This window comes from Nothobranchius furzeri, chromosome 19 (assembly GCF_043380555.1).
Source record: "Nothobranchius furzeri strain GRZ-AD chromosome 19, NfurGRZ-RIMD1, whole genome shotgun sequence".
NCBI classification, from domain to species: Eukaryota; Metazoa; Chordata; class Actinopteri; order Cyprinodontiformes; family Nothobranchiidae; genus Nothobranchius; species Nothobranchius furzeri.
The window spans coordinates 5,756,916-5,784,781 of NC_091759.1; the positions used below are offsets into that span (position 1 = coordinate 5,756,916).

Consider the following 27,866-nt stretch of genomic DNA (forward strand, 5'->3'; position numbering starts at 1 on the left):
CCTGACAGTAATCCCCCTAAATCTCTCCTTGTGCGCACAGTTGACGCTGTTTAAAAGCCTCAACAAACATCAAATCCCATTTCTTTCTTTTTGTTTTCTCCTTTTTGATTTAGTAAATTGAATAAAAATAAACTAAAACAAACTGGATGCAGATGAGTGGCAGCAGCGCTCGTGTGAGCCGTGTGGGTGGGACGCGTCAGGCGCGTCTCCTCCATCAGAGGGCGGGTTTGCGGCGCTGCGCTGGCCGCGTGTGGCTGCTACTGATGAGACAAGTCGCAGCTTCACAAACCTCCCAGCAGACATCCTGCTGCTCCACGCGACTTTACAGCTATGTGTGACTAATAAACACAGTCTTCAGCTGCTCGTGCGAATTAGATCTCTCCTTGGGTCTTTATTAATTTTCTGCAGAAGTGGAAAACAAAAGGAGTGACTTGAGAGATGAAGAAAAGATGCGCCCGTCTGAAGCATGGCGCTTAAACTGAGGAACACCTGACAGAAGTCCGTCCGTTTTTGTTGTGGGGAACTGGGAAGTTCAAGACGCGCGCCTGAACGCTGGGATGTTGTGAAAGACGCGTCGGGACAGAAGGAGCGGGGACGCAAAAAGAGGAAGAGGGGGGACCATCACCGGAGGGATTATGGCTCTCGTTGCGCTCTCCCTCAGCCTCGTCACGCTGGCGCTTTTAAACTTGCACCTTTCCAGAGCCAGCAACCGTCATGCGGTGTACTGGAACAGCTCAAACCTACAGTAAGCAGCCTTCTGCACCTTTGCCCGCTTGTGTCGATGCGCACCTGAGCTGTCTGTTTCTGCCCCGAAAGCATCACTTAAACCCTGGAGTCATGCCTCATGCTCTGCGGTAGAGTTATTAATTCAGTCTAAGTAGAGTAATGCAGTGTTGGTTCTGCCTGCAGAGTGGTGCCTCCATAAATATTTCAGCACACTTACTCCATCTCCTGCCTCTGTGTGACTCATTTCAGCAGGTTTATGCATGCTCCTGTCTGCCACACTGCAGCACACACCTCCAACTTCCATAGAAATGAGTGTGTGTGTGGACCCTTCTAACTGGTCTCCAGCAGCAGTGAGGGTTGCTTTTCAGGTGCGCCTCCTCAGGCTTTTCCCACATGCAGCCAGCACCTGCAGGGCAGAGATCGATGTGGATTCTTCTGCCTTTGTCTTCTCATTAGCCAACAGTAAATCCGTCTTTTTCACTTTGCTTTATCTCCTTTTGCACAACCTCTTCTCTCTGTGCATGTCCTCTGTCTATTTGCATTCAGACGCAGGACTCTACCTCCTTTCTCTATCTCATACTTGCTTATTTTCTCCTCTCTCTTATTTTTTTCGAGCCTCTCTGTCCTTCTCAATTACCTTTTTGCTCCTCTTTTCTTCCAGCATCTCATTATTGAGGCATCCCCCCCCTTTTGCATCTGCACTGCTCCCTCGTTCATCTCCGGGGCTTCTAGCTGACACCACACACTCTCAGTGATTAGAATTCGAAACTGTGTTAAAGTTGAGATGATGACTCAAAATTCGAAGGTTTCCTGGAGACGTACAGAGACGTAAATGGCTGTAAAAGTTAATCGAAGCAGTCAAAGAAGGTTGCTACAGCCCTTTCACTTCTTAATTTATGGCAAAGCATGAGTGGCTTCGTTTTTATGACATGAACGGTGGGTTAAAATTTAAATCTGCACCATTTTTGACTGTTTTAATCAATATGAGCCCCTTTCTGCACGTTTAGATGCCTTTTAACCAATGATGAATCAGTAATTGGTGGTTTTCAATTGACATTTGTGTGTTTGAGTGACAAATATGTGCTCGTGTTAATTAACCTGATGGTGCATGTGAGGAACCAGGAGGGTGGAGAGGAAGGGAAGCAGAGGGGGAGGCAAAGTGCAGGTGTGCATCCACGTGCCTGCATGTGCAAAACCTCTGCCTTGCTTTGCAGAGATACAAATCTCTAAAATAATGCAAAAACTGACCCAGTTTGCAGGTAGCAGAGAAATCCACAGAGGCCATGGCAGGAATACTGATGGCCATCGGGCTTCAAAAGCCCCTTAAGCTGGGAACTATTTTTCCAGTGCGCTGTCTGAGGCCTCACTTGTTTGAGAAAGCATCTCCCCCTCCCTTCTCCAGATCTCGTTATAGAGACAACTCAGGAGGGAAGGGTGAGAAATGAAGGCGGTGACGTGCAGCCAGAGATGAGACGTTTCAGGGCCAGGTTCTGGTTCAGGCCGGGACGTCTTACCCCTGAGCACGGCGTTCGACGCAGCTGCTAGAAATGGGACCCCTTGGGCGCCAAGCTGTTTAAAACCCATGAAAATGGTGTTTTTTATGTCCTCCATGGCGTTGAGAACATCAAAAGCGGACAGCTGAGAACTTTTCGAGCCGTGCTGTTTGATTTGTTTTCTGCAGCTTTTTGAGGATAAACATCTGACAGCTTCTTTTTTATGCTTTGGCAATCTGAAACACAAAATCTCTGTTATCACAACCAAAAGAAACGCATCAGAGTGCTTTGATCCTCGCCCAAGTCTGGCGCTACCACATGACTTCACCCCCCCCCCCCTCAGCCAGAAAGTGTTGGTCTCAGCTTCTGCTCTCAGCAGTGCGCCCGGCCAACTCGTTACAGATGTCCCCGCTAATGGCTGACTAAGGCAGGAAAAAACACACACACAGACCATTAAATCATCTCGCATCTGAGGCAATCTGCCAATTAGAGTGGTGTGAGGGGAGAGAGAGATGCGGAACATCTTGAGAGTATGCGGGAGCAGCGCTGCACCTTTACGTGGTAGCCTCGCCTACTCATGAGCAGCGTCCTGTGCTCCTGCTGCGTCCTCCCATCAGGTGTGTGGCCCCACAGGTTATGCGGGGCACGTCTCTGTAATTGAGCACCCGGTGTCCACATGATGGAAACGGGGGAGCAGGTTTCATTTATTCGACTGCTCCGTTCCGAAGTCACACAGCATCCTTACTGATACTTAGCAGGAACAGAGGAGCACAAAGAAGATGTGCCACACGTCTTCCATTCCCCGCCTGCCCAGTGAGAAGAAAGTGATCTTTTGTGGCTGGTCCAGAGTGATTTACAGCTCCGTGTCTTTCTTCCTGCACATTAGAACCCTGATTTGGACCTGAAAAGGTGTTTGTCAAGCCCCCTTGTTCACCTGACGAAAATAACCCAATTCCCAACTCGCCATTTCTAGTGCTGCAAAATTAACGATCACCTTGACAAATGGCTTCCCGGAGAGTGTGGCGAATTTTGACTTAGTGATCAATGTTTTAGTTGGGATGCATCCTCATTAGCTGCCACGCTGTCGTGTCGTGGAGTTTGGACCAGGAGAGAGCTGGAGAACCTGAAAAACTCGGGCTGCGGTGAAGAAAATCGTTAATGTGGGGGATGATGATGATGAGAATTCAGAGATGAGGAAACAAAATGCTTACAAAAGTGAAGAAGAGGTAATGAGATTTGAGAGCGGAATGGAAGGACGACTTTTCAGGAGAAATAAAGATTTATTGGGTTGAATAACAGTCAAAAAGGGTGAAGGAAAGCCTTTATTTTTCTGGATGTTATTTATCTTGGCTGTTCTCTGCTGAGAAGATACCCGCAGCAGCTGTGGACACCAGGCGGGTTGGTCATGTGGACCTGAGACAAAAGCCTCTGGATGTCTCAGCATAGATCTGTCCGCCTGCAACTTCCGTCTTCTGGCTGTTTCTGCAACTTTGCACACGAAAGCATCTCTTTCACACGTGTTTCACAGTCACTGGACCACACAGCAGCACTCAATGTTGAATTTTTTTCTTACATTTAGCATTATATCAAACTGCATTTTTGCAAATTGTTAATTTCTTATGGAGTTCACCTTATAAATGTTATATTTCATCCAATGAAGCGACACTTAGCTTGACTTTATGGCGTCTTGAAGTTTTTCACTTTGTTAAATGATTTAACTCATGGAATAAGTGACACAAATGGATGGAGAAACACTGAATGGATATTTAATGGTTTATATGGATCTAAAAGTGGGTGTTTGGGTCGATATGTTTATGTGGTAGTGGAAGGTGAATGGACCCCGCCTGGATGAAAAAAATAAGTTGCGCAGGTTGCTTTCTGAGCAACAATCAATCTGGGTGTGTTGGGTAATCGATTTCAAAACGCATTTTTAATTTGATTTTGTGGTGTCGGTAAATTGCCGTGAAGCGTTTGGAGCTCGGGTCGGGGAAGCTCAGATCAAGTGTTGCCTTGGATCGGCATGCTTGAGAATTGATTATTGTGGGCTTGTCAGTCACCGCGCTGGAGTTCAGGCTCCTTAGAGGCCACGAGTGTGTCTGGACTGAACCAACCCTTGGTTCAGCTGCAGAAGCTGCTTTAGAAAAATCCAATGTAAAAAAAAAATCACAAAGACAGAAAAACAGCTTTGGACAACAGATGTTCGATATCGGCTTTTTCACAGATATCCAGTGTACCGATTACTACTAAATGCGGAGTCACCTCTCACAAAAAATAAAAACTATCCATCCATTTTCTGAACCCACTTGTAGGGTCGCGGGGGGTTGGGGGGGGCGGGGGGGGGGGCTGCTATCGCCAGCGGTCAATGAGCGATCAGGCGGGTTACACCCTGGCCAGAGAGCCAGTCCATCTGCAGGGCAAAAGAAAAACTAAATTATTTTAAGTAACTGAAACCAAGTATCTCCTATCATACTTAAACTTTAAACATTATCTGTGCAAAACATGACAAAATATACTATTTAAGTCAGGTCAGTTGTACCAAACATGCAAAACGGCAAAATATTTATGAATTGTCATTTTTGACATTTTAGGAGAGAGGTATGGGGTGCCATTTGTAAAGTCAAACTAAATATTTAATTTACTAAAAAAATATTTATTTTGGAACTAAATATTTAATTTGTAAATAAAATATTTATTTTCCGAAATTTTTTTTAGATCCCAGCTAAATCTTTATTTTGGAGCTAAACATTTAGTTTGCAAAATCAGTATTTGAGAAATAAATATTTAAGTCTGACCCAAAAATATAAAATATAGTGTGGAGCTAAATAACATTGTGGAAAATAAATATTTAGCTGGTACTTAAACATTTAGCTAATATGCAAATTTGCTTTCCAATAAGCGGAAGCTGGTTACCAAAATAAATGCTGGATCTCACTAACCTCTTTATAAACTCTTGCTCCAAACCAGAACTTGTATTGTCTCCGGTTCTACTCTTCTTCAGCCAACACGTCGGACATGTTCAGAAGAATAGAACTGGAGATAAAACAAGTTCTGGTTCGTAGCAAGAGTTTAGAAAGAAGTTAGTGAGATCAAGCATTTATTTTGGTAACCAACTTCCGCTTATTGGCAAGCGAATCTGCATATTAGCTAAATGTTTAAGTACCAGCTAAATATTTATTTTCCACAATGTTATTTAGCTCCACACTATATTTTATATTTTTGGGTCAGACTTAAATATTTATTTCTCAAATACTGATTTTGCAAACTAAATGTTTATCTCCAAAATAAATATTTAGCTGGGATCTAAATATTTATTTCGGAAAATAAATATTTAATTTACAAATTAGATATTTAGTTCCAAAATAAATATTTTTTTAGTAAATTAAATATTTAGTTAGTGAATTAAATATTTATTTTACAAACTAAATATTTAGATCAGACCTAAATATTTAGTTTGCAAAATAAATATTTAACTACAAATTAAATATTTAACTTGCTAACTAAATATGTATTTGGAAACTTTAACATTTATGAATGTATGAATAACATGGTGAAAATATGACTTAAAAAAGTGAACTCACATTTTTTTCTCTTATGATATGCTAAATAACCAAAAATATTGCTGTTAGATTATGACTGTTTGACTTTACAAATGGCACCCCATAGAGAGGAGCAGCATGTTTGATGTATAATATTTGCATGGTATGTTAAAGTAATGATGTGTATTTTCCCTAGTGATAGGGGGCAGTACATACCTAAATCATTGCAAACAAGCAGTATTTATGTGTTGGAGTAACACCTTATCTCTGGAGGGCCATTAGGGTAAAAAATCCCCGAGAATGCAACTTCCAGCAAAATGACAACACATCAGACTCTCTTCATCCCCGGCAATGAGCGAAGAGGCAAATGTGTTAAACAGCAATATTTATGAACGGCAAAATTTTTGTAACCATTTCTTACAAATCAGTAAATGTGTTTTGTCCTCATGGGCTCCCGTAGGAGGAAATATGGCATCTAATATGGCTGCACAATATATCGCAAGTGTATTGTTATCACGATATCAGCATGCGCAATATGCATATCGCAAAGAACAGATAAATGTTGCAATGAATGGTCAGCTCAAATGTTTGCTACACATGTTTATGTTTATTTATTTGGCAGATGCTTTTATCCAAAGCGACTTACAACTTATAACCTATAGGGCATGTTTTGATCCGTGGGGGAAACCGGAGTACCCGGAGGAAACCCGCGCATGCATGGGGAGAACACGCAACTTCACGCAGAAAGGCCGCAGCCGAGTTTCAAACCTGCGACCTTCGTGCTGCGAGGCAACAGTGCTAACCACTGCGCCACCATACAGCCCGCATAATGCATTCAGTCAATCAAATGGAAGCATGATGCTTTTTTAACTAATCAAACAGAGCTCTTCACCCATTTGGCATATTGGGTGGGTTCTCATAGGTTAGTTGCCCGCCCCCGAGGCGGACGGCACTTAATTTTGATGGTTAGCAAAAACCAGAGTTAGCTTTGTTCTGCTTTTTCTGCTGATTCTGCTTTTCCCGGGATCCACTGATTGCCTTTTCTTGTTCATTTTCTTTTCCCCTCTTTTGCTTTTCTCCTTTTTATGATTTTTGTGTCATTTTTTAAAATTTTTTGTTTTTGATTATTTTTGTTCCTGAGTTGTTTTTATTCATCACAAGTAATATTGTCATTGCAATATTAATCACTGTTATCGCATATCGCAGGTTTTCCTAATATCGTGCAACCCTAGCGTCTAATATGGCGTCGCCCAAATACCCGCTCCCATGCATTTTAGACCTGATATTTCTGGTTTTATGCTGCGAAGCCGCTAATATATTTTAACAAATGGACATCATTTAATTCATTTTCACCAACTTTTCGATGCATATTTCTAGAGATTAATGGTAAAAACAACACATTGTCCATTTAAATTTGTGTCTTTAAAGAGTAAAAAACGGATACAGATCATTCCCGATCTAACGTTCTAATGCCAATAATGGCCGATTATATCGGATGGCTTTAGTTTGGACTGAATCTGTCACGTAAGGAAAATGCAACTTGTTTCTCAATAAACAACAAAACAACCTTTGGGTATTTCCTATTGAGATAAAAACCAAAAGCCCAGGAATAAATCAGACACCCATTTAGCCGAATGTCTCACAGGCGTCTTCCACATCATGGTTCGCCAACCCAAAAAAGCTGTGCTCGATCATTTTAACATTCAAGACAGCTTGACAGACAAAACTGAAAGGTCAGTAGAAGTAGCACAATTGAAAAATCGATCATCTTTGTGTTTCTCCTCGTGTCTGGGTCTGGGTTGTGTGGACAACCGCCCTAGTAGAGAAACCCACACCATCATGGAGATGCTGAAAGGCGAGAGCTTCCTGGTTAATCTAAATTTGAGTCATCACCTATAAGGTCAGTAACTCTGGGTAGTTTAGTTTAGTTTATTTGTCATATGCAAGTTAGCACAGGGTCAACATTGAATGAAATGTGTTTGACGAGCAGCGGTCTCTCAGCAGCATAATACAATAGAAAAAAAGAACAAGGCATAATACAGTAAAAGCAAAATATTAGAGAGTCACGCTAAAAGTAAAAGCTTACTAAATAAGTAAGTATAGATGACTAAATATAAATATATCTAAAAAAAAGTAGTAGTTGGGTAGATCTCAAACACAGGCAAGGAGAGCGCTAAACACTAATCACCATTTTCTTGGTTTTCGCAGCTTCAAATGGTGATTTTCTTTAGGCACCCTGGTAGTTTGTCCTGCAGTAGAAGTGGCATTATTGAGCGCCGAACCTCTCTCACCAGTGGTGTTCTGTTACAAAATTTGCAAATGCGCAATGAATGTAGAAGCCAGGGAAGAACCAAATTGTGGTGTTTCGGTGAGACCGACAACCAAAATGGTCCAACCATTGGTTTTGGACCAAGCCGTGTAATTGGTGGAGGTTTTTAGACAAATACATAATATATTTATAGCTATACTATGTTGGAACGTTGTTAACAGGCATGAAAAATGTTTTAAGCTGACTTATTTTGCAGATTTGCCATAGCAGATTTACATAAAGCAGTATTGTTTTACTCTAATATTTAATACCCATGTGAGATGCTTTGTATTGTATTAATTCAGCAGATATGAAACACTTTAAAATGTAAAAGAAACTATTCAGAAAGGTAAAAATGGAAAATATGAAACCGATTACCCCATGTGGGTGATGCTAGGCCTTTAAGTATTACTTTGTTGCAGTTTAGTTGTTATCCTTTGGATCTCCCCATAGTTCCAAAGCTGCATTGGTACCTGGAACTGATTGGTTTGATGGGTCATTATAAACTCGCCATGGTCTCCACAGTTCTCATCCAAGCACCAACCTTGGTTAAGAGGCCGATTTCTTTGCAGAAACCTTGGAGAAAAATGTCATTTGGCCATCAAAAGCAATTAGCATTCCTGCACTCCTGAGTTATAAAATCTGCCATTAAGAGTCGGCGAGAACCCCAGGAGATGGTGCTGATCCCAGACTGGTAGAACCAATTTCAGACTCAATGATTTGAATGCAAATTCTTTTTAACAAAACGGATCTTCCGACTTCCAAACGGTGGCTCCACAACTACATTATTCTGGGAGTCTGCACTGCCGTTCCTGTCACCCACTGGGAAATTACATCGTGGCTGTATGAAAATGGCCGCCGTGCGGGGAAAAAGATCAAAGGTGTCGATAGGACGACGGCCACTGGCTGGAGTGTGATTATTCAGGAAATGGGTCTCGTTACGCTACGCTGCTTGGAAAAGTATGTTGCAGCCGCAGCATCAGCAGCTGGTCCGACTCATGTTTACTTGTGTGTTTTATTAAAGCAGCGGCCCCCTCCTGCAGTGTTCTGCAGTGAATTGTGCTCTCAGAGTTATCAGTGCTCCCTCTGTGAGAGGACACCGGTTTGTCATATCTTGTTCTGTGTTGGCCCTCTTCAGGTGTTGAGCCGTGACAGGTCTTCCTTCTAATGCTCTCCTGTGCCTAACAACAGCCGTGCTATGGGGAAGTGGAAACCGTCCTTCAGCTCGGCGGATGATACGGCTCCACGTTTCCTTTCATGTTGGGGCACGTTCGGACACGGGCAGCTTAATAATTAGATATTCGGTTACAATTGAGGTCTTTGCCCATTGAAGATGTAATTATATGAAGGTCTGAGACCCTTCGGCAGCCATCGTGACTGTAATAAGAATACTTGAAGAAAATTGAAATCTCTCTCTTGAGTTCTCGCTGCGTTCGGAATAACAAAAAGTCGTCTGACCTCTGTGTAACAGCAGGAGCAGGCTTCGGTTGTTGTTGTTGTTCCAGGGAACATTTAAATCAGCCTCTTTAAAGAAAAAAAAGTGTTGGATATTAAAATCTTTAAGCATAAAAGTCTGATGCAGGAGAATTGTGCAGAGCTGCCTACTGGCTAAACAGAAAGTTAGATTTTTATTAGGAGATATTTAAATGCGACTTCCTGAGGACACAAATATCTAAAGTTTTAAGACAATCTGTTGTAAATATGTTGTGAACTCACTTATTTTCCCATTTTACTGACGACTTTATTTGGTGTGTGAGACAGTAATCAGCTCATTACAGCCTGTTTCCAGCTTGTTCTGTTATTGACTTCCATCGGTTCGATTTCCACGTGGGGCTGATCCTGTTTTTTGGTTCTAATCATTCACTAGAGACATTTCTGCTAGCATCAGTTCAATTTTTTTGTCGACATATCTGCTTGAAAGACATTTGAGGAGTTCAGGATATCAAATAAAGTTATCGTGGTTAATTTTTTTAATGTTATCTGTCTTATAATTGTTATGCCTCATTATCTTCAGTTTTATGGTTTCATACTAATCAGCCACCTTGGTCAGTGAAACAGATTCATAGTTGTAAAGAATATCGCTTTTCTCTGCCCTAATTTTATTATTTTGTATTTCTCTTCTAATAAATGCAGTGGTGCCCCCAGATAATTTGGGGGGGGGGGGGGGGGGGGGGATTTTGGGGATGGAACACCAGATTGGTCCGTGTGGTAGCTCTAGGTGAGTTTAACCTGTGGCGATGCATTACGTTGATCCTTTATTCTTTTTCATGCATCAACATGCTTACCTAAAGTTCGAGGAACACATTTTTTTTAGAAAAAGACATTTCAAACGGTTTTATACCCTTAAGGGGATTTTGGAGGGTGCGTGGGAGTTTGCCTAACCAGTCTACATGTGTTTTGTGGATTTGGAGAAGGCGTTCGACCGCGTCCCCCGGGGGGCCCAGTGGTGGGTACTTCGGGAGTATGGGGTCCATTGATAAGGGCAGTTAGGTCCCCTTTTGACCAGTGTCAGAGCTTGGCCCGCATTGCCGGCAGTATGTCTGGCTCGTTTCTGGTGAGAGTTGGACTCCGCCAAGGCTGCCCTTTGTCACAGATTCTGTTCATAACTTTTATGGACAGGATTTCTAGGCGCAGCCAAGGTGTTGAAGGGTTCTGTTTTGGTGGCCTGAGGATCAAGCCTCTGCTTTTTGCAGATGATGTGGTCCTATTGGCTTCATCAGAACTTGATCTCCAGCTTTCGCTGGAGCTGTTTGCAGCCGAGTGTGAAGCGGCTGGGACAAGAATCAGCTCCTCTAAATCGGAGACCATGGTCTTAAGTCAATAAAAGGGTAGAATGCCTTCTCCAGGTCAGGGACGAGGTCCTGCCTCAAGTGGAGGAGTTTAAGTGTGTCAGGGTCTTGTTCTCGAGTGAGGGAAAACTGGAGAGTGAGATCGATAGGCGGACTGGTGCTGCATCTGCAGTGACGCGGGCGTTGTACCAGTCTGTCGTGGTGAAGAGCGAGCTGAGCCAGAAGGCGAAGCTCTCGATTCACTGGTCGATCTACGTTCTGACCCTCACCTATGGTCACGAGCTATGGGTAGTGACAGAAAGAAAAAGATTGTGGATACAAGCGGCCGAAATGAGTTTTCTCCGCAGAGCGTCTGGGCTCTCCCTTAGAGATAGGGTGAGAAGCTCGGTCATCCGGGAGGGGCTCGGAGTAGACTTGCTGCTCCTCCACAGCGAGAGGAGCCAGTTGAGGTGGCTCGGGCATCTGGTCAGGATGCCTCCTGGACGCCTCCCTGGAGAGGATTACCAGGCACGTCCAACTGGGAGGAAACCCAAGAAAGACCCAGGACGTGCTGGGACTATGTCTCTCAGCTGGCCAGGGAACACCTTGGGATCCCCCCCGGAAGAGCTGGCAAGAAGTAGCTGGAGAGAGGAAATCTGGGTGTCTCGACTTAGGCTACTGCCCCTGCGACCCGAATCCAGATGAGCAGCTGAAAATGGATGATAGATGGACTTTAAACTTTTATTTGGAACGTTATTTTAAAATTTATTGTAGAATTTAAAAAAAAACATCAACAGAAACTTTAAGTAGCACCAGTAGCCTCGTAATACGTCTTTGAGCGACAAATACAAAACACAGTTCTTCACTGATAGGAGGAGAGAATTTAGGTTTTTTTATAATGATTTTTGACAAATTTGCTTAACAAAATGAAAAACCGAACCCAAGCTATCTTTATATGTATGGATGGTAAAGTGTAGTCACACTGAATTTCTACTATTTTCATGCAGAGTTTGGTCAATACCTTTAAGAGGCATGAAAAAAATGTTTGAAGCAATTTTGTTTTCCAAATCTGGCGTTGCAGCTTTAACATTACTGTTAACAAACCAACACATTCTCACACCCGAAGCGTCGAAAACTGACGGTGGGTGACCAAGCGTGCCAGAACGTCGTTTTCTGACTGCCACGGGAAAACAGAGATTTCACCGAACTCTGACCTTTACCCTCTTGCTATTTAACCTTCCCCTCACCCCCATCCTAACCTTAACCCTCTTGCGAGTGCAAAACTTTGTTTCTAGTTGTAACGTCCCTCTCAAACACGGTTAATGGGAAGTTTAGAATGAGAAACAGGGTTAAGGTAGGATGGAGGTGAGGGGAAGGTTAAATAGTGAGAGGTTACAAGTGAAATGTCGGTGAAATATGAGTTTTACTGCGGGCGTCGTAAACCGACGCTCTGGCACACCGCGTCGCCTCCTGACGCATTGGGAGTCCCAATGCGTTGGTAGCAAACGCTTGGTCACCCAGTGTCATTTTTCGACGCTACAGGTGTGAGAACGTGTTGGATAAACACAAACAAACGGCAGGGCGATAAGACTAAATGACCTCCTGTTAGTCCTTATTCACTCTGATGTTTTGTGTTTTTTCTGCAACTTTTGAAACGTGGAAAAGCAGAGAAGTTTTGTGTGGTTTCATCTTTACTTTAGGCTGTTGTTAACATTTCTGAAGTTTAAAGAGACTAAAGCACCCAGTTTTGCATGCGTGATGACTTCAGCTCAGTTTGTTCGTGTAAGAATGTCCCCAGTGGAGCGGCCAGGAAGTCGTGTTTGCTGCACTCAGCCGTGTAGCGTGACGAGGTGTCCTTAGGCAAGACACCGAATCTGCCGTTACCCCGACATGCTCATCAGTGTATGAGTGAGAGGAAAAAGCGCTGCATATAAAGAGTGCAAATTTATCAAAGGGCTGCATGAGAAATACCCGAGTGCACGTTTTAGCATTTCTGTAAAACAGGTCCAGTGCTTTCCCCCCGCAAAACCGTTTAATTTACAAAACAACAACCTTTAAAATCTGCTCATTAACTCCTGTAGCTGCGCTTTTATCAGAATTATAATCGACCCAATTAACTGGATCAGATTTTAGCAAAGTCACACTTGCATGCAAACCCGCCTTACATAACGGGCGATGTACACAGTCAGCAGATGAGAACCTAACTTCCTTTTTTCATCCACAACTCCAGATCTCCTCAGCCTCATCGTTTAATCAAGTCTCGTGTTGGTCTGCATCAGAAATCTATTCGGGAATCCACTCGACGCCTTGATGTGTAAATTCGGTTATGGTTAATACATGAGCTACGGCACATGCATAATCATGCCTCGCCGCTCGCACACATGCATTCGCCTACTTATTTATTTTCCCAGCGTTTCGCTCGTTGATCTGTATAGACCACGTCCTCATCAATGGGGGTGTAGGTGGAGGATCCTTTTCCTTCTCTTTGCCCCAGTTTCCTTTTTCTTTTTGTGTAGCTCTTTGTAGCCGGGAGGGTGATTTGATTGCAGAAATCCACGTGTGTCTTCCCTTTTGGTTACTTTTTAAACCGTTTTCGGCACCAAAAGCAGGTTTGTGCGAGCCGAGCACCTTTGACCTCCTATTTGGAGCCAAAGTGAAATGACTGTGCAGAAAATTGCGATGTTTTCTCACAATAACGACCCATTCAAGGCAGAGCGGGCTTGTGTCTAGACTGGTGTGTAAAGCTGGGAAACGCAAAGAGACGAGCCCAGCTCCTCACCATGCTGTGTGTGGGCGTACAGAATATCAATGTCCTGCTGTGCTTTCACTCTGTTTGTCTGACTGCAGCTAGGTGGCATTTAAGGTGGGTTTTTTTCATTGTTGGTTTTGTTTATGATGTGTGTGCGTGCGTACGTTCTTGTTTGATTGATTGTCTGCAAAAGCGGAGTAATGATTCTGTCTGAGGAGTTTGGGTCTTGTTTGGTGTTTGCTTTTCCGTTGGTTGCTTTTTGCCTGGCGGAGCAGCAGCAGCTCTCCCTGTCTTCCTGCCGTGCTGTTGAAAGTGTTTTTTGCTCCGCCTTCTGCTCCTGCTTCGTTCTCACCTTGTGTGGAGTCAATGGGAAGTCCCAGAAGAGTGATTCGCTCAACCGCATTGTTGCGCGTGGGTGGAGAACGGGCCCAGCCGCCCATTTGCCTTCCGTTTAATTCATCACTCTCCCTCATTGGAACTGAAAGAGGGAATCACTAACGTTGCATCGTTATCTAGACTTTCCTTACATCACACGAGAGAAATGCTTGATTGTTTTCTTCAGCTCAGCGTAGCTTAAGGTTCATGCCGTTAGATGGTGATGATAAATAGATTTGCTTTCCCGGCTCTTAGAGGGATTCTGTGCCACTTCCCGGGGGTGGGGGGGAGTTGTGACCAGGAAGCTGGTGGAGAGAAATGCTACAAAAAAAAGAAGTGGGAGGGTGATACAGTATAAAGCACTGCTGAGATGTGAAGGCAGAGAGGGATTGGTAAAGAGGGGGAAGGGGATATTCAGCAGAGGAAGAGTGTGTACGGAGAATATTAATGCTGCGTCAAGAAGAAAACCTATAAAGACCTGCTTATCTATCTATCTGTCTATCTGTCTATCATCTATCTATCTATCTATCTATCTATCTATCTATCTATCTATCTATCTATCTATCTGTCTGTCTGTCTGTCTGTCTGTCTGTCTGTCTGTCTGTCTGTCTGTCTGTCTGTCTGTCTGTCTGTCTGTCTGTCTGTCTGTCTGTCTGTCTGTCTGTCTATCTATCTATCTATCTATCTATCTATCTATCTATCTATCTATCTATCTATCTATCTATCATCTATCTATCTATCTATCTATCTATCTATCTATCTATCTATCTGTCTATCTATCTATCTATCTACACACAGAATCCCATAGTGACAGAAAAACACTGAATCAGAGAAATTCATGCAGGTTTATTAAAAAAGACAAACTGAAATGTCACATGGTTCTACGAAATCAGCCCCTTTGCTGTGACACTCGGGTGGTTTCTTCTTATCATTCTTGATATGGTCCTACACCTTCACTGGAGTTCAGCTGTCTATAGAAGACCTTATATCTCACAATGCATGTCAGAGCAAATGAGAATCATGAGGTCAAAGAAACTCCCTGACGAGCACAGAGACAGAACTGTGGCAAAGCACAGATCTGGACAAGCTCACAAAAGCATCTCAGCTGCTCTTAAGGTTCCTAAGAGCACAGTGGACAGACACGGTGAGCAGTACGATTCTCTGGTCTGATGAGACAAAGATAGAACTTTTTGGCCCTAATTCTAAGTGGTATATGTGTGGAGAAAACCTGTCACTGCTCATGACTTGTCCAGCACAGTCCCCACCATGAAGCATGGGAGTGGCAGCATCATGCGTGGGGTGTTTTTCAGCTGCCTGAATACTTTCTGTACGCATGGTATCTATCTGGGGATGTCATCTATCCATCTTTAGATCTGTCATCTATTGATTCCTCCACCCATGCATCAATCCCCCACCTCCTCGTTCATTCGTTCGTTCATTCATTCATTCATTCATCCTCCATGTGTTTCTTTGATATACATCTATATATCTATTATTTGGTCACTCAGTTTTAAATTTAGCATCTATCCATCCATTCATGCATCCATGCATCCAAATATCTTTCATCTGCAGATTATCCATCCATGCATCCATCATCCATAGATCTGTCATCTGTAGATCATCCATCCACCCATCCAAAAAGTTTTCATCTGTAGATTATCCTTCCATCCATCCAAAGATCTTTTATGTGTAGACCATCCATCCATAGATCTGTCATCTGTAGATCATCCATCCATCCATCCATCCATCATCCATCCATCCATCCATCCATACATACATACATAGATCTGTCAACTTTAGATCATGCATCCATCCACTCATCCATGGATCTGTCATCTGTAGATTATCAATCCATCCATCCAAAGATGTTTCATCTGTAGACCATCCATCTATCCATACATACATAGATCTGTCATCTGTAGATTATCCATCCATCCATCAATTTTCTTTAAATTTGCAGTCATTGAAATATTTTTGGCTTTCGCTTTGACAGAACTCTGAGTTTCCTTCCAAAATCTACAGCGTGCACACTTGTGCGTGTGCGTGTGTGTGTGTGTGTGTGTGTGTGTGTGTTGTAAGAAGAGAAGAAAAAAAGCTGAGGAAAAGGCAGATAGAAGTGACTCTCATTTACCACCTGATTCCAGGTAACTTGTGTCACGGGTGACAGTGACTGACAGCACCAGGAACAGGCCTGTCAGGGAGGTGGGAGCCCAAAAAAGGAAAGAAACTCAAAAAACGAGTGCGGTGCTCCTCACATGGAAAACACCAGAGATGTATGGGAAGAATAGGCAGCGGTGGCAGGGAGAACAACAGGAGAGAACAATGTTAAGAGTGAAATTATGTGGTGAAAACAATAACATCTACAGCCTGAGGTCGTTGTGTATGATGGCAAAAACAAACGTGACACGCAGAAACTGCTGGAAATGGATTCCCCCTGCAGAAAGTGGTCCACTACCCGGAGTCCTATTCTCTTGGAGCCCTGGAAGCTGGTGGAAAACCGAGGTTTGCGATGGAAAAATGAGAAAAAGTGGTAGACAATCAAATTCCCATCTCTGGCGCTTTTCTCATTTGGAGTAAATGCGGACAGTAAAGTCAAATCACATCTGCTGTTTGTCATTTCTATCAACAAAAATGTAATTAGTTCCAGAGAAACTTTTCTTTTGATCATCATTTCTACCATGCGCTTAAATCTGGGACGACTTCTGAGCCAGCGTTTTATACACATGACATTTTATAATCATCCTCTCTCTCTCTTGCTGATACTTGAATCTTCATAATAGGTTTACACTTTAAAAATCAGATTAAAGCTTCATTTTGTTTTGATTACAACCTCAAGTGTCTGCAGAAGGCTGTAGGTCAGATGATCATCGGCTTTCCTGCATTTGGTTTATTGTTGGAAGACTTAAAAATAATATAAAAAATCTATAATACCCTCCTCCTGAAACCGGTTTTCATCTTGTGTATTTCTTCTTGACTGACACATTTAGATCTTTCTAGAACTTAATAAATATTATTGTGTTAAAGAGATATTTAGCCTGGTTCAAAGTTTTTTCTTGTTTTTACCAGGAAAGTTTTAGAGATTTATATCTGTTTTGCAAGGAAATCGTTATACTTTAAGGGAGTAATGTTGCACATATTTGTACAGAACCATCAACCAGACGAAGAATACTCCCTGACAAGCACCTCCCTCATCTAGATGAAGAGGCATGCCTTATAAAGACCAAGTTCACTTTTTTCCAATACATTTGCAGTGGTCTTTAGTATAAATAAAGGCCTTGTGAGTCAATCTCAGCGGGGGAAAAGCTCCCGCTCTCCCATTTCAGGAAGTAAAAGTTACATTGGGACTTCTCATGTGATGCACAATTGACTGGCTTTTCAAATCCAAGCATTTCTTTGCCTATTTTCTGTTGCTGATTAATGCTGGAGATGGGATAAAAGACTATTTTCACATTTAGCTTGCATGTGAAACTCAGAGTGAGCAATCGTATTTAAAAAATAACAAGTAATAAATGGTTTGCCAGTCAACTTGGCCTCACAAAAATACTGTTTACTTAAAACAAAAGATAATTATTAAGTAAAGATACTCAACTACTAAACCAAAGTATTAATGGTTAGTTTGTAATAAACACAATAAACTACCTGTTACTATAAAATCTGTCCTTGAAATGCTACAATTTTGGTTTTGAAAGCCAATACCGATTTCTCATTCTTGTAAAGCCAAGCTGTAGTTGCTTTGTTTAATCTTTACTTTGATGATTTTGTGCATTCACTGGCTAACATGCTGTATTTTGTTGCCAAACTTTGTATTCAATTGGGATATTACTTCACTTTAGGTTTATTTACAATGTAATTTCTTGCCCTTATTTCTCTTTGAGTGCCTCACAGCAGTTTTATTTAATTTAATTTGGTATATAGGTATGTATGTACGTATGTACACGTGTGGGTATCTATGTATCCATGCTTATGTGTTTATATTTACGTGTGTATATATATATATTTATACATATCGTTAATTTTACTATTATTTACGTTCCTTTTTTTTTTAAGTCTGTTATAACTTTCTAACTTTGCCACCTTATTTGTTATTGGTTGTGTTGTAGGAGGACCTGCTCGAAAACAAGATGTTACATCTCAAGCAGTTTATCCTCCTGAAAAACATAAGTTAAATAAATAAATAAATAAATAAAGCTCTAACCTGCTGATACCAGCTGACCTAAATATAAAACACCAATTCCCAGAATGTAATTTAAATGCTGTCAGGGTCTATGGAAAGCCTAAATTATTATAATTTGTGCATTTTAAAATGCATTATGTAGACTTATTAATGCATCACGGGTATTTTCTAAATTTTACCGATTTAGCTACAACTGCTGAGACAGTAATTATTTACAGCCAGAGTTGGCAGCTCATGTCCATGTCTGCATTTTTAGTTTCTTCTCAGAAAAAGTAATTCACCCAGAATTCCTCTGACCCCTGTGACCTCCAGGTGGGACAACACCTTTAAAAACAAACCTGCATTTGGTGTTGAGACAGGCGGAGGTCAGTTAATGTAAACTCAGCCTGAGTTCATGTTTTAATGAGCTGCTGTTGGTGATGTAACCGTCACCGGGTCCTGTTAGAACAACTGATGGTGAAATCAGGCAGAGAAACTTTGCATTATCATGTCTAACAAGGCACTGATGGTCCGAACTGGGAGTGTTAGTGAGGCTGCAGGTGCTATAAGTTGGAACATAATTAGGTGTGAATGTTAACCTTGTTATTGTCAGAAAAACAGCTTATTATCCTTGAACAGGAGTATCCTGATTCTTTTATGTCAGATGTGCTTTGTGTGCTCTTTGCTTTTGTCAGTTTAGTTTTTATTTTCACTTCTGTTTCAGAGACAATAAAGTTTTTATGATTTTACAGCTTATTCAAAAGTCCAGTTAGGGAATCATTAGGGTTGACAGCAGCTGCGTTTTCACTGTGTTCTGGGGAATTTCTGCGCTTTGCCAATGCCTTATCGCAATTTTTTTTCAGGCAGTGTTACATTACTGATAAGCGCCAAGAGATTAATAACGTTTGGCTATTAATTTTCCATCGCATTTTCTAACGTTGCGAGCTGAGAAAAAGCTATTTATTTTCTTTTCCTTCCATTTCGCTTGACGAAAAACTCTTCCGATTGTACAAATGCCGGTTGTTTGATAATGTCTGCTGATATTGGGAGCCTAATAAGTCACGCCCATCTATTTCCGGACCATGGGTCCCCGGAAGAACCAAAAAATGAATACAAGTCAATGGGGCTAAAAACGCTTTTTTCTAATTCCGCTTGTTACGTTTCACGGATTTCACATATGATGTCTGTGAATTTTAAAGACGCATTTTGAAACCAAGAACGTGCTTATTTTCGAACAGGAGGAAACATTATTTTAGGTTTTGTGTGAAAATAAGTCCAGGACTACAAATGCGCCTCACGAAAGTGGCGTCATCGAACCAGACACAGAGAAAAACATGGCTGTAAGTTCAGCAAACTTGAAATCATTCCTTCAGGAAAAAAAAACACCATAAATCTGGCTGTGTGGTAAGTAGCAGCTATGCTAGGGGAGAAGGGATTCTGTGGTGACCTCACATATGCGACGTAACGATGTCTGATTTGTAGTCATACTAATTTCAAACTTTTACAAGCTGATAAATCTCAAAGTACGTGACTGGCGTGGCCGAAACACCCATCATTAGTTTTCATTGAAATTGCAGTACAACATGAGTGCGATCCAGGGCGTAAGGCAAAGCGGGTTAGAAAATAGCTTATTTGGCCCCGTTGACTTGCATTTATTTTTTCATTCTTCCGGGGACCCGTGAGCCGACTAGAAAGGGGGTAGACTTTGGCTTCCTATAATTTCCCACTGGCTTACAACCAATCAGCATAAATTAACCACTAGTCCCTCTCAGCAACGCTACTGGGCCATTTGTGTAGCCAGGCCTGCCAGACTCGTCCTCTGTTCAATTCTGCACAGAGAACTAGTCTGGTAGTCGGAGGGTCCGGTGGCGCCTGTGCTCGACAGCCTCGCCTCTGTCAGTGCGTCCCAGGGCAGCTGTGGCTACATCGTAGCTCATCACCATCAGTGTGTGAATGGATGAATGGTACACTGCAGTGTAAAGCACTTTGGAGTCCTTACTCTGAGAGGCGCTTTACAAGTGCGGGTCATTTATCATTCATTTATAACTCAGAGGCAGAGCAGCACTTGATGGGTGGGACTAGGCAGCTCAAAAATAACCAATCGCAAAAAAGACGGAAATGCCGACGGTACCGCGCAACGCTGTAGTTTTTTAGCTGTAGTTAAAAATGGCGTCTGGCAACAGCGCAAACATTTTTCTTTAGACGAAAGGCTTTTAGTGCTTCTACTTGTTGTTTTAAAGACGTGTCCACGTCATTTAGAACAAAGGAAAGAGCTGCAGTGAACTCCGCTTCAGTCGCCATGTTCGACAAACTCGGCATTGTGGTGTGTGACGTACGATACTCAGCGCTGATTGGCTGGATTAGAAATCTCAGGAAGTGGGGTTATTTGAATAGGAGAGTTCCCACAGTTTCTCTGTGCAGAATTAAACAGAGGAGGAGTCTGTCAGGCCAGGCTACCATTTCTGAGTAAATCTACTTCAATTCAATTCAATTCAATTTAATTCAAAGATACTGTATTAATCCCAGAGGGAATTTAGAGTTTCAGTACACACAATTCTGAGATCATACATACAGACATACATACATACATAGACATAGACACGTGACAAGAATTGGTGACTGTGGTCATTCGCAACCCGAGTTGCGCAACCTTAATAGTGATCAGAGCGTTTACATGAGGATTGGGTCAGGTGGAGGAAAACAAAAGGCACTTCAGAGTTACCCTCCACAGGGAGGACAGCTTTGCTACGCAAAAAACACCTCAGACAGAAATGCAACAGACTTCAGACATTACACAACATAAGTGTCCACTAGGTGGGGAGGTAGGGTTGGGGACTCTCCTCACATCAGTGCATGCAGCCGCGATGAGCGGTGCTCGTCACCTCCACTTGGACAGGGGAGGGAGGTAATTGGGTTAGAGAGCACAGTGACTCCTGGAAACGATTCAACGGCCTTCACCAGTTGCAGTCCCGCCCAGGCTGGGATAGGGAGACAGAGTTGCCATGGCGACGGCAGCATTCCACATTTCTTCTGAGGGGGAGTAATCACTTCAACCTCACAGGCTCAAGGGCACCAGATTCAGATAAGAACTTGTTTTGGGGCCAGACAGAGATAATTTCCTCTCTGTCTTAAAGTTCTGTTGGTCTCCAACCCCCCTAAATCCAATAATGGCGTAAATTAATCTATTCCCAACCGTGCTGTCCCGTCCACTTTCTCCTTGATCGAATTCACCTTCTGTGCCAGAACTTTTACTACTCATCTCGACAATTATATGAGTTTATGCATTCACAGCACAATGCATTCCATCCCTGAGCTCCGGGATTGAGCCAATATTCCTCGACAGCTCATTAAATTTAGGTAAATTGAGGCACATACCACGAATGTCCGGTAAAATTACCCGGCAGGTCAGCTTCAAACATTCCATCTCATCTGATCAGTTCCCAGATGAAAATGTAACATGGTGTTTTTAAAGGTAGACCTATAACTGATTTTCTGCTGATCTCATTGGTTATGAAATTTCTTAATAAACTCATAGATTTACATGCAAACAGCTCTAATTAGTGGAGATATTTGTGGGTCTTATTCCCATTTTCTTCCCTGTATTTTTTTTCTGTAAAGGACTTTAATTTGTATCTACAGATAAAAGGTACTTAATTTGGTCTGTTCTAAGGGCACCCCCAAGGGGTGGCCAGGGGTGGCCATGGCCACCCCTAGAAATTCCCCCCCCCCCCCCCCCAGGAAAAGCCAGTGTTAACAAATCATATTAATGTTCAGTCAAACCATATATTGATCTTGCTTATTCAAGACACAATTCCATCCATCCATTTTCATCCACTTATCCAGAGTCGGGTCGTGGGGGCAGAAGCCTAAGGCGAGAGGCCCAGGCTTCCCTCTCCCCAACCACTTGGGCCAGCTCCTCCGGGGGAATCCCAAGGCATTCCCTGGCCAGGTGAGAGACATAGTCCCTCCACCGTGTCCTGGGTCTACCTTTAGGTCTCCTCCCGGTTGGACGTGCCCGGAAAACCTCACCAGGGAGGCTTCCCGGAGGCATCCTGACCAGATGCCCGAGCCACCCCAAATGGCTCCTCTCGATGTGGAGGAGCAGTGGGTCAACTCCGAGCCCCTCCCGAATGACGGAGCTTCTCACCCTATCTCTAAGGGAGAGCCCAGCCACTATTTGGAGAAAACTCATTTGTATCCGCGATCTCATTCTTTCAGTCACTACCCAAAGCTTCTGACCATAGGTGAGGGTAGGAACGTAGATTGACCGGTAAATCGAGAGCTTCGCCTTCTGACTCAGCTCTCTCTTCACCACGACAGACCGGTACAACGCCCTTATCACTGCACATGCAGCACCAATCCCCCAATCGATCTCACGCTTCATCTTTCCCTCACTCATGAACAAGAACCCGATATACTTAAACTCCTCCACTTGGGGCAGGGCCTGATCCCTGAACTGGAGAAGGCATTCTACCCTTTTCCGAATCAAGACCATGGTCTCAGATTTAGAGGAGCTGATTCTCATCCCAGCTGCTTCACACTCGGCTGCGAACCGCTCAAGCGAAAGCTGAAGATCATGTTCTGATGAAGCCAACAGAACCACATCATCAGCAAAAAGCAGAGACCTGATCCTCAGGCCACCAAAACAGATGCCCTCCACACCTTGGCTGTGCCTAGAAATCCTGTCCATAAAGGTTATGAACAGAATCGGTGACAAAGGACATGATTGTAAAACAAAACAAAATATTACAATTAATGAGTAAATAAATAATCAGAATAAAAATAAATACATATGTTTCTGTTGCTCACCATTTAAAAAATGTTTTTATTGCCATAGTTGTTTTTTGTGAACACAGCAACACAGGTGAGTGAACCTAAAAAAATACATTTTTAAATTAAATTTGGGATAACATTTTAAATAACTGAAATATCCAAAATGTTTGTATTTGTAAAATTTAAGTTAAATGTTTTGGATACGTACTTTTTTAATTTGAATAAAAATGAATAAAGGCGCAATGCAGTGCATCACCACAGAATAAATTCAACCAGAGTTACCACAAGGACCAATTTGGTGTGCCACCCTAAAAATTTATTTGGCCCCATCTGGCCACCCTTATCAAAATTTTCTGGAGGCGCTCCTGCTCTGTTCCAGCAGAGAATTTTCACAAATCTGTATTCTGGTAGTCCTAGCATATTAAGTCATGAATACCTCTGGATTAACCCTTTTCAGAAGGGAAGTCCCGTTTCCCCCTCCGTTTCATCTTTTGTGTTCTTGTGTTGCCTTATTTTAGATATATAAGAATTTAAAATGTCTGTTTTTTCCCCTAAAACCTTTCTTTTGACCTCCTATAAATTAAACACTTGACTCATATTGCAAGCAGAGCAAAAAACTTAATAAAATAGTTGATTTTTCAGATTTTTTTTCTTTTGATAAAGAATCTTTCTGTCCTTTTCAGTATTTACTCCCACAGTGCCCTTGAGCTGGGTAATATTCTTTTAATTTCTCAAGTGAGTCAATATAACAGCAAACAGTACAGCATTGGTTTTATTGTTTGTGTAATCCTATCCTCTTGTGAATTCAGCCCACTGTTGTAGTAAATAAAGCAAAGGGTTTAAATGAAACCGTGTCTTACCTGGCAGTCCGTACTCAGGGTGCGGAACTGAAAGGGGGAATTGCTTTTGACTCATTTTTGTGTGTAAGCAATCAGCTTTAGGTACTCAGCATTATATCAGATCTGTCCCTGTGCAGTAAGATTTATCATCTCAGACATCTACAAACCCATCAAGCAGATCTTCTGCTTTTCTTTCATAGGAAATCAGATTTTCCAGAAGAGGAAATTAACTAGCTGAAGATATGAACCCACAGATACAGAAGTTTATGAACATATGTCAGCTCTGGCTAAATTTCTTTTTAATTATGACTGAAAACTAAAACGTCATCAAAAAGCTAACAATGAGAAGCCAAGACCCAAAGAGGAGACAAAACTATTTAAATAAGGCAATCTGTTATTGATTTGTTTAACATCTAATTTTGTGAGAATTTCAGCCTTTATTCTGTATAAAACATCTTTAATGCTGAAATTTTGGAGAACCTCACATAAACTTCTCCCTTCACTATTTCTGTGATTTTGAATTTGAAACATGAATTTTGTTCTTCTCAAACTGATTTCTGATCAAACAAAAACAGTATGCATAACAATACAGTAAAATCCTCCCATACCATGATTCTACGTCCACCATGTTTTAAAAGTAGGAAATGGGTTTTGCTGAAAAAAAAAAGATGTTTTTCCTTGTCCAAACCTGATTCTTCTCATTGAAGAACTTTGGCTCAATCGCAATACTTGCACTTCCACACCTGCACCCTTCAATTGCGCGATCCGGCCAAAGGTGTGCGTCCGTAGGGTGTCCCGTATCGATGCGGACTTGGGCAAAGAGTATTACCCACAATTCATTGCCGTGGGAGTAAAGGGTCAAGTGCCTTTTCTGAAAATATGTATTTTTGTATGAAAGTTGTTCATCTTAATTGATGCTCTGAATGTATTGGACAAAGCAGCAATGAATGTAAATTTATTTCTAATAATTGTTTGGTTGTTTGATTGAAAGCTGTAAATAAAGGTTTTTTAAATAAAAAGTTGCACAGTGACCAGCATCCCAGCATGTGTTGCGGATGATGACACAATGCCCCCCATTCCAATTTGGTAATTAGTTGCACACTTATGAAGTAAGCACTCAAAGCCTTACTGCACACTTCCTCCAAGTGCATTTCACAGAAGACCGTAGGGTGCAGTGCGAGTATGGGGATTGGGCCGTTCTGCACATCTGAATTTCTCTGACTGACCCTAACCCTCTTTATGTCGTTTTTACATCATAATTTCAATCTCAAATAGAAATCAGGCAATCCACACATAATATGTGATGATAATAACACAAAAGAAACAGTTTAAGAAATTTTCTAAGGAAGTTGCTTCAAAGGAAGATTCACGCCAACCAGGAGTTAAAGAAAAGTTTTAATTCATCACATTTTTTTTGACCTGCTTGATCAAATTCCTCACAGTAATTTTTAAAACTAATCAGTCTAATTTGTTTTTGTATTTGTTTTTGTGATTGAAATTACGTTGTTTCGTAATATTCGAGAATAAAACATGCAAAAATTTAAAGTTTCGAACATTTCTGACACCGTGGCACACGTCGATCAACCAAATGCTGTTGCTGAGCTTGACTGTAATTGTGGAGTAGGAAATAATTGTATTTACAACAGAGAAATTATGCAAATGCTTTCAAATACATATTGGGTAATCATGACAAATTGATTAAAGTTTTGATTGAAGTGATGCTTTTGAATGCTGTTGAGGAATCAGCGATGTGCTTTTATAAAAAAAACTAATCAGACGCGAAAAAAGTTGTCGTACAATCAGAGAGTAACATAATGCCGAACTAATCAAATAAGAAAGGATGCGCGCACATATTCATGAGCACTCAAATGAACATACACTCACACACACATGCTCACATACGTGCACAGAAAAGCTGGTAACTCTGATTCCTTCCGTCTAAATCCCCACAGGTGTGGTCCACTCCTCTTGCGCTGGCTGTTAGCACAGCCTATCATTGGTATTCACTTCCCACTTCTTATTCCCCCCACAGTATTTTTTCCCTTCTTACTTGACAGAGGACCGTGGGTTAAACGCCGGGGGGAGCGCTCCATCACGGCTAGATCTGATCCAATTAAATACAGATTTAATCAGCCCCGCTGTCGGTGAGTGAATACGCAATGCCATCAGGCTGTTTAACCAGAGACCCAGCATTGGTGCCGGTTTCCATCTCCAGACTGGAATGTTGGGTTCGTGGGTGAGGGGGATCCTTGATCCAGTCGGACTCATCACTAAAGCACATCCTTGTATCTGAAGAAAGGTTAGAAATCCATTTAATATTGAAACTGTTCCACAATTCTCTATGGAAGTGACCTTTAACCCTCTGGTTTGAGGCATTATTGGGAAATCCACAAAATATCCTGTTGATGCAAAGCACTAATTTAATTACTGATTTGCTCGTTAGATTGTGTCCATATTGAGCAGGACTTTGGTGTGGGCAGTTTACTAGAAACTGCACGATAAAATTGATTGTCGGAACATTTCACGCTGCAGAGGAAGCCGCCCTGTGATATGAAGGAAAGCTCCCGAGTGCCCCATCAAAGTTCACTGTAACTGCTGTGTCACCTTCAGAGTTTCAAGGGGGGATTGTATGAGGGAGCTGCTGCAGAGCCTGCTAATGAGAAGTTATTGGGGAATGGGTTGCTTTTTAACATAGCTCCTCATCTGGGGTCATTTTTGTTATGACACCAGACTTAATTACAGATCCTGCTATTTAATGTGCCTCTGTGTGTATGTGTGAGACACTGAATCCATATCACTGCAGGAAAATAGCCTGTCTGGTTGTCACTCAAATGTGTAGCATAAATAAATAATGGCCGTCTGTTAGCCGTGCCTCACGCAATGTAAACACAACCCACGGCAGCACTAAAAGCACTGTTTATTGTCGGAGCTCAATCCAACTTAGCAAGCAGTTCGCTCAGGCTGGCAAATGTAACACCAGGGGGGTTGGGGGCTTATCCGGGATGCCAGTCACTTAATGCAAACAAGGCTCCACATTTATTCGTGCTATTTGCTATCAGATTATAGCTCCACCCCACGAGGATCATTGACATTCAATGCATTTTGCTACTTTTAATGGAACAACCACTGAATTAAATGCTATCCTATCTCTGTCATTTCAAAAAGCCTTATCCCAGTCGATTTCAAAGCTTTTCCCACCTAAAGGTCTAAAGAGGTGTAATTTGTTAATTGCTTTGTGAAATATTTCAGACACAAGCAGGGATCTCTTCTCGGTTTTCTCTCTCGCTCAGGTCAGCAGTACTTAATTACTTCCTGTGTTTAAGGGAAGGCTCTTCTTGTTTGTTATTTTCTCGTGTAAATGAGGAGAGAAGCCCCACACGACAGTTCAGTCCTTCAGGAGTGTCTCTGCTGTAGTCTGACATCTCAAACAAAGATGTGTTTGAAGTGCTCGATTGGGTGCCTGCTCTGTCTGCACTCCGACGACAGTCGCTCAGTCAGCCCCCCCTCAGTAAGTTGCTTCTTTTGTATTTGCATACCCAACAAACAGGAATTTGTGTTCATTTGTATGCAAATGTGCTCGTCCCTAAGGCTGGGATTCTGAATTAAAAGTTTTACCGTCCCATTAATTCCAAATTATGCTCACGCACTGACAGTGGCTCCTCCGCCCGGCATGGGGGTGTTCAACTTGCCATCCAAACACATCTCTGTCAGTTTAGGCTGTTTAGTTTGCCATCTGCGATGAAACTGAGTCGGATTTTTAACTTAATCTGGTCCACTGATTTGCAGATTGATCGTCTGCGGTACGTTGCAATCTCCTCTTAATTATCTCCCAAAAATATGCAGAAATGTTTGGTGTGATTGATATTGGAAAGCAGTACTAGAGACAGACAGGGGGAGGCCTTGGAATGGCTGACTGACAAGTTGTGAGAAGCATGGCGAATGAGAGGGAGCGGTGAAGACCGTCCAGTGTGCCGATGTAGCACACCTCATCAGCCCCGCTCATTAAAATACAAGTGCAGCCATATAAAAAATGCATGATCCCATCAGTGGCGTGTGGCATGTAAAGCCCGATACTGGCAGTTCAGGTGCTATGAAAAATGTACACGTACACATTTGGGCTTTGTTTCTTTTCACATTAATGCTGCA

The 27,866-nt window shown here is 42.2% G+C and overlaps 1 protein-coding gene across 1 annotated transcript in view; it reads left to right on the plus strand.

Moving 5' to 3' along the window:
- The first annotated feature begins 212 nt into the window (after positions 1-212).
- Positions 213-27,866, plus strand: part of efna3a (ephrin-A3a) — a 106,367-nt gene continuing 78,713 nt past the window's right edge. Inside the window, exon 1 of the mRNA XM_015973594.3 lies at positions 213-745. Coding sequence (XP_015829080.1) covers positions 636-745 — 110 coding nt within the window. The 5' untranslated portion in view covers positions 213-635. The remainder of the gene's footprint in view (positions 746-27,866) is intronic.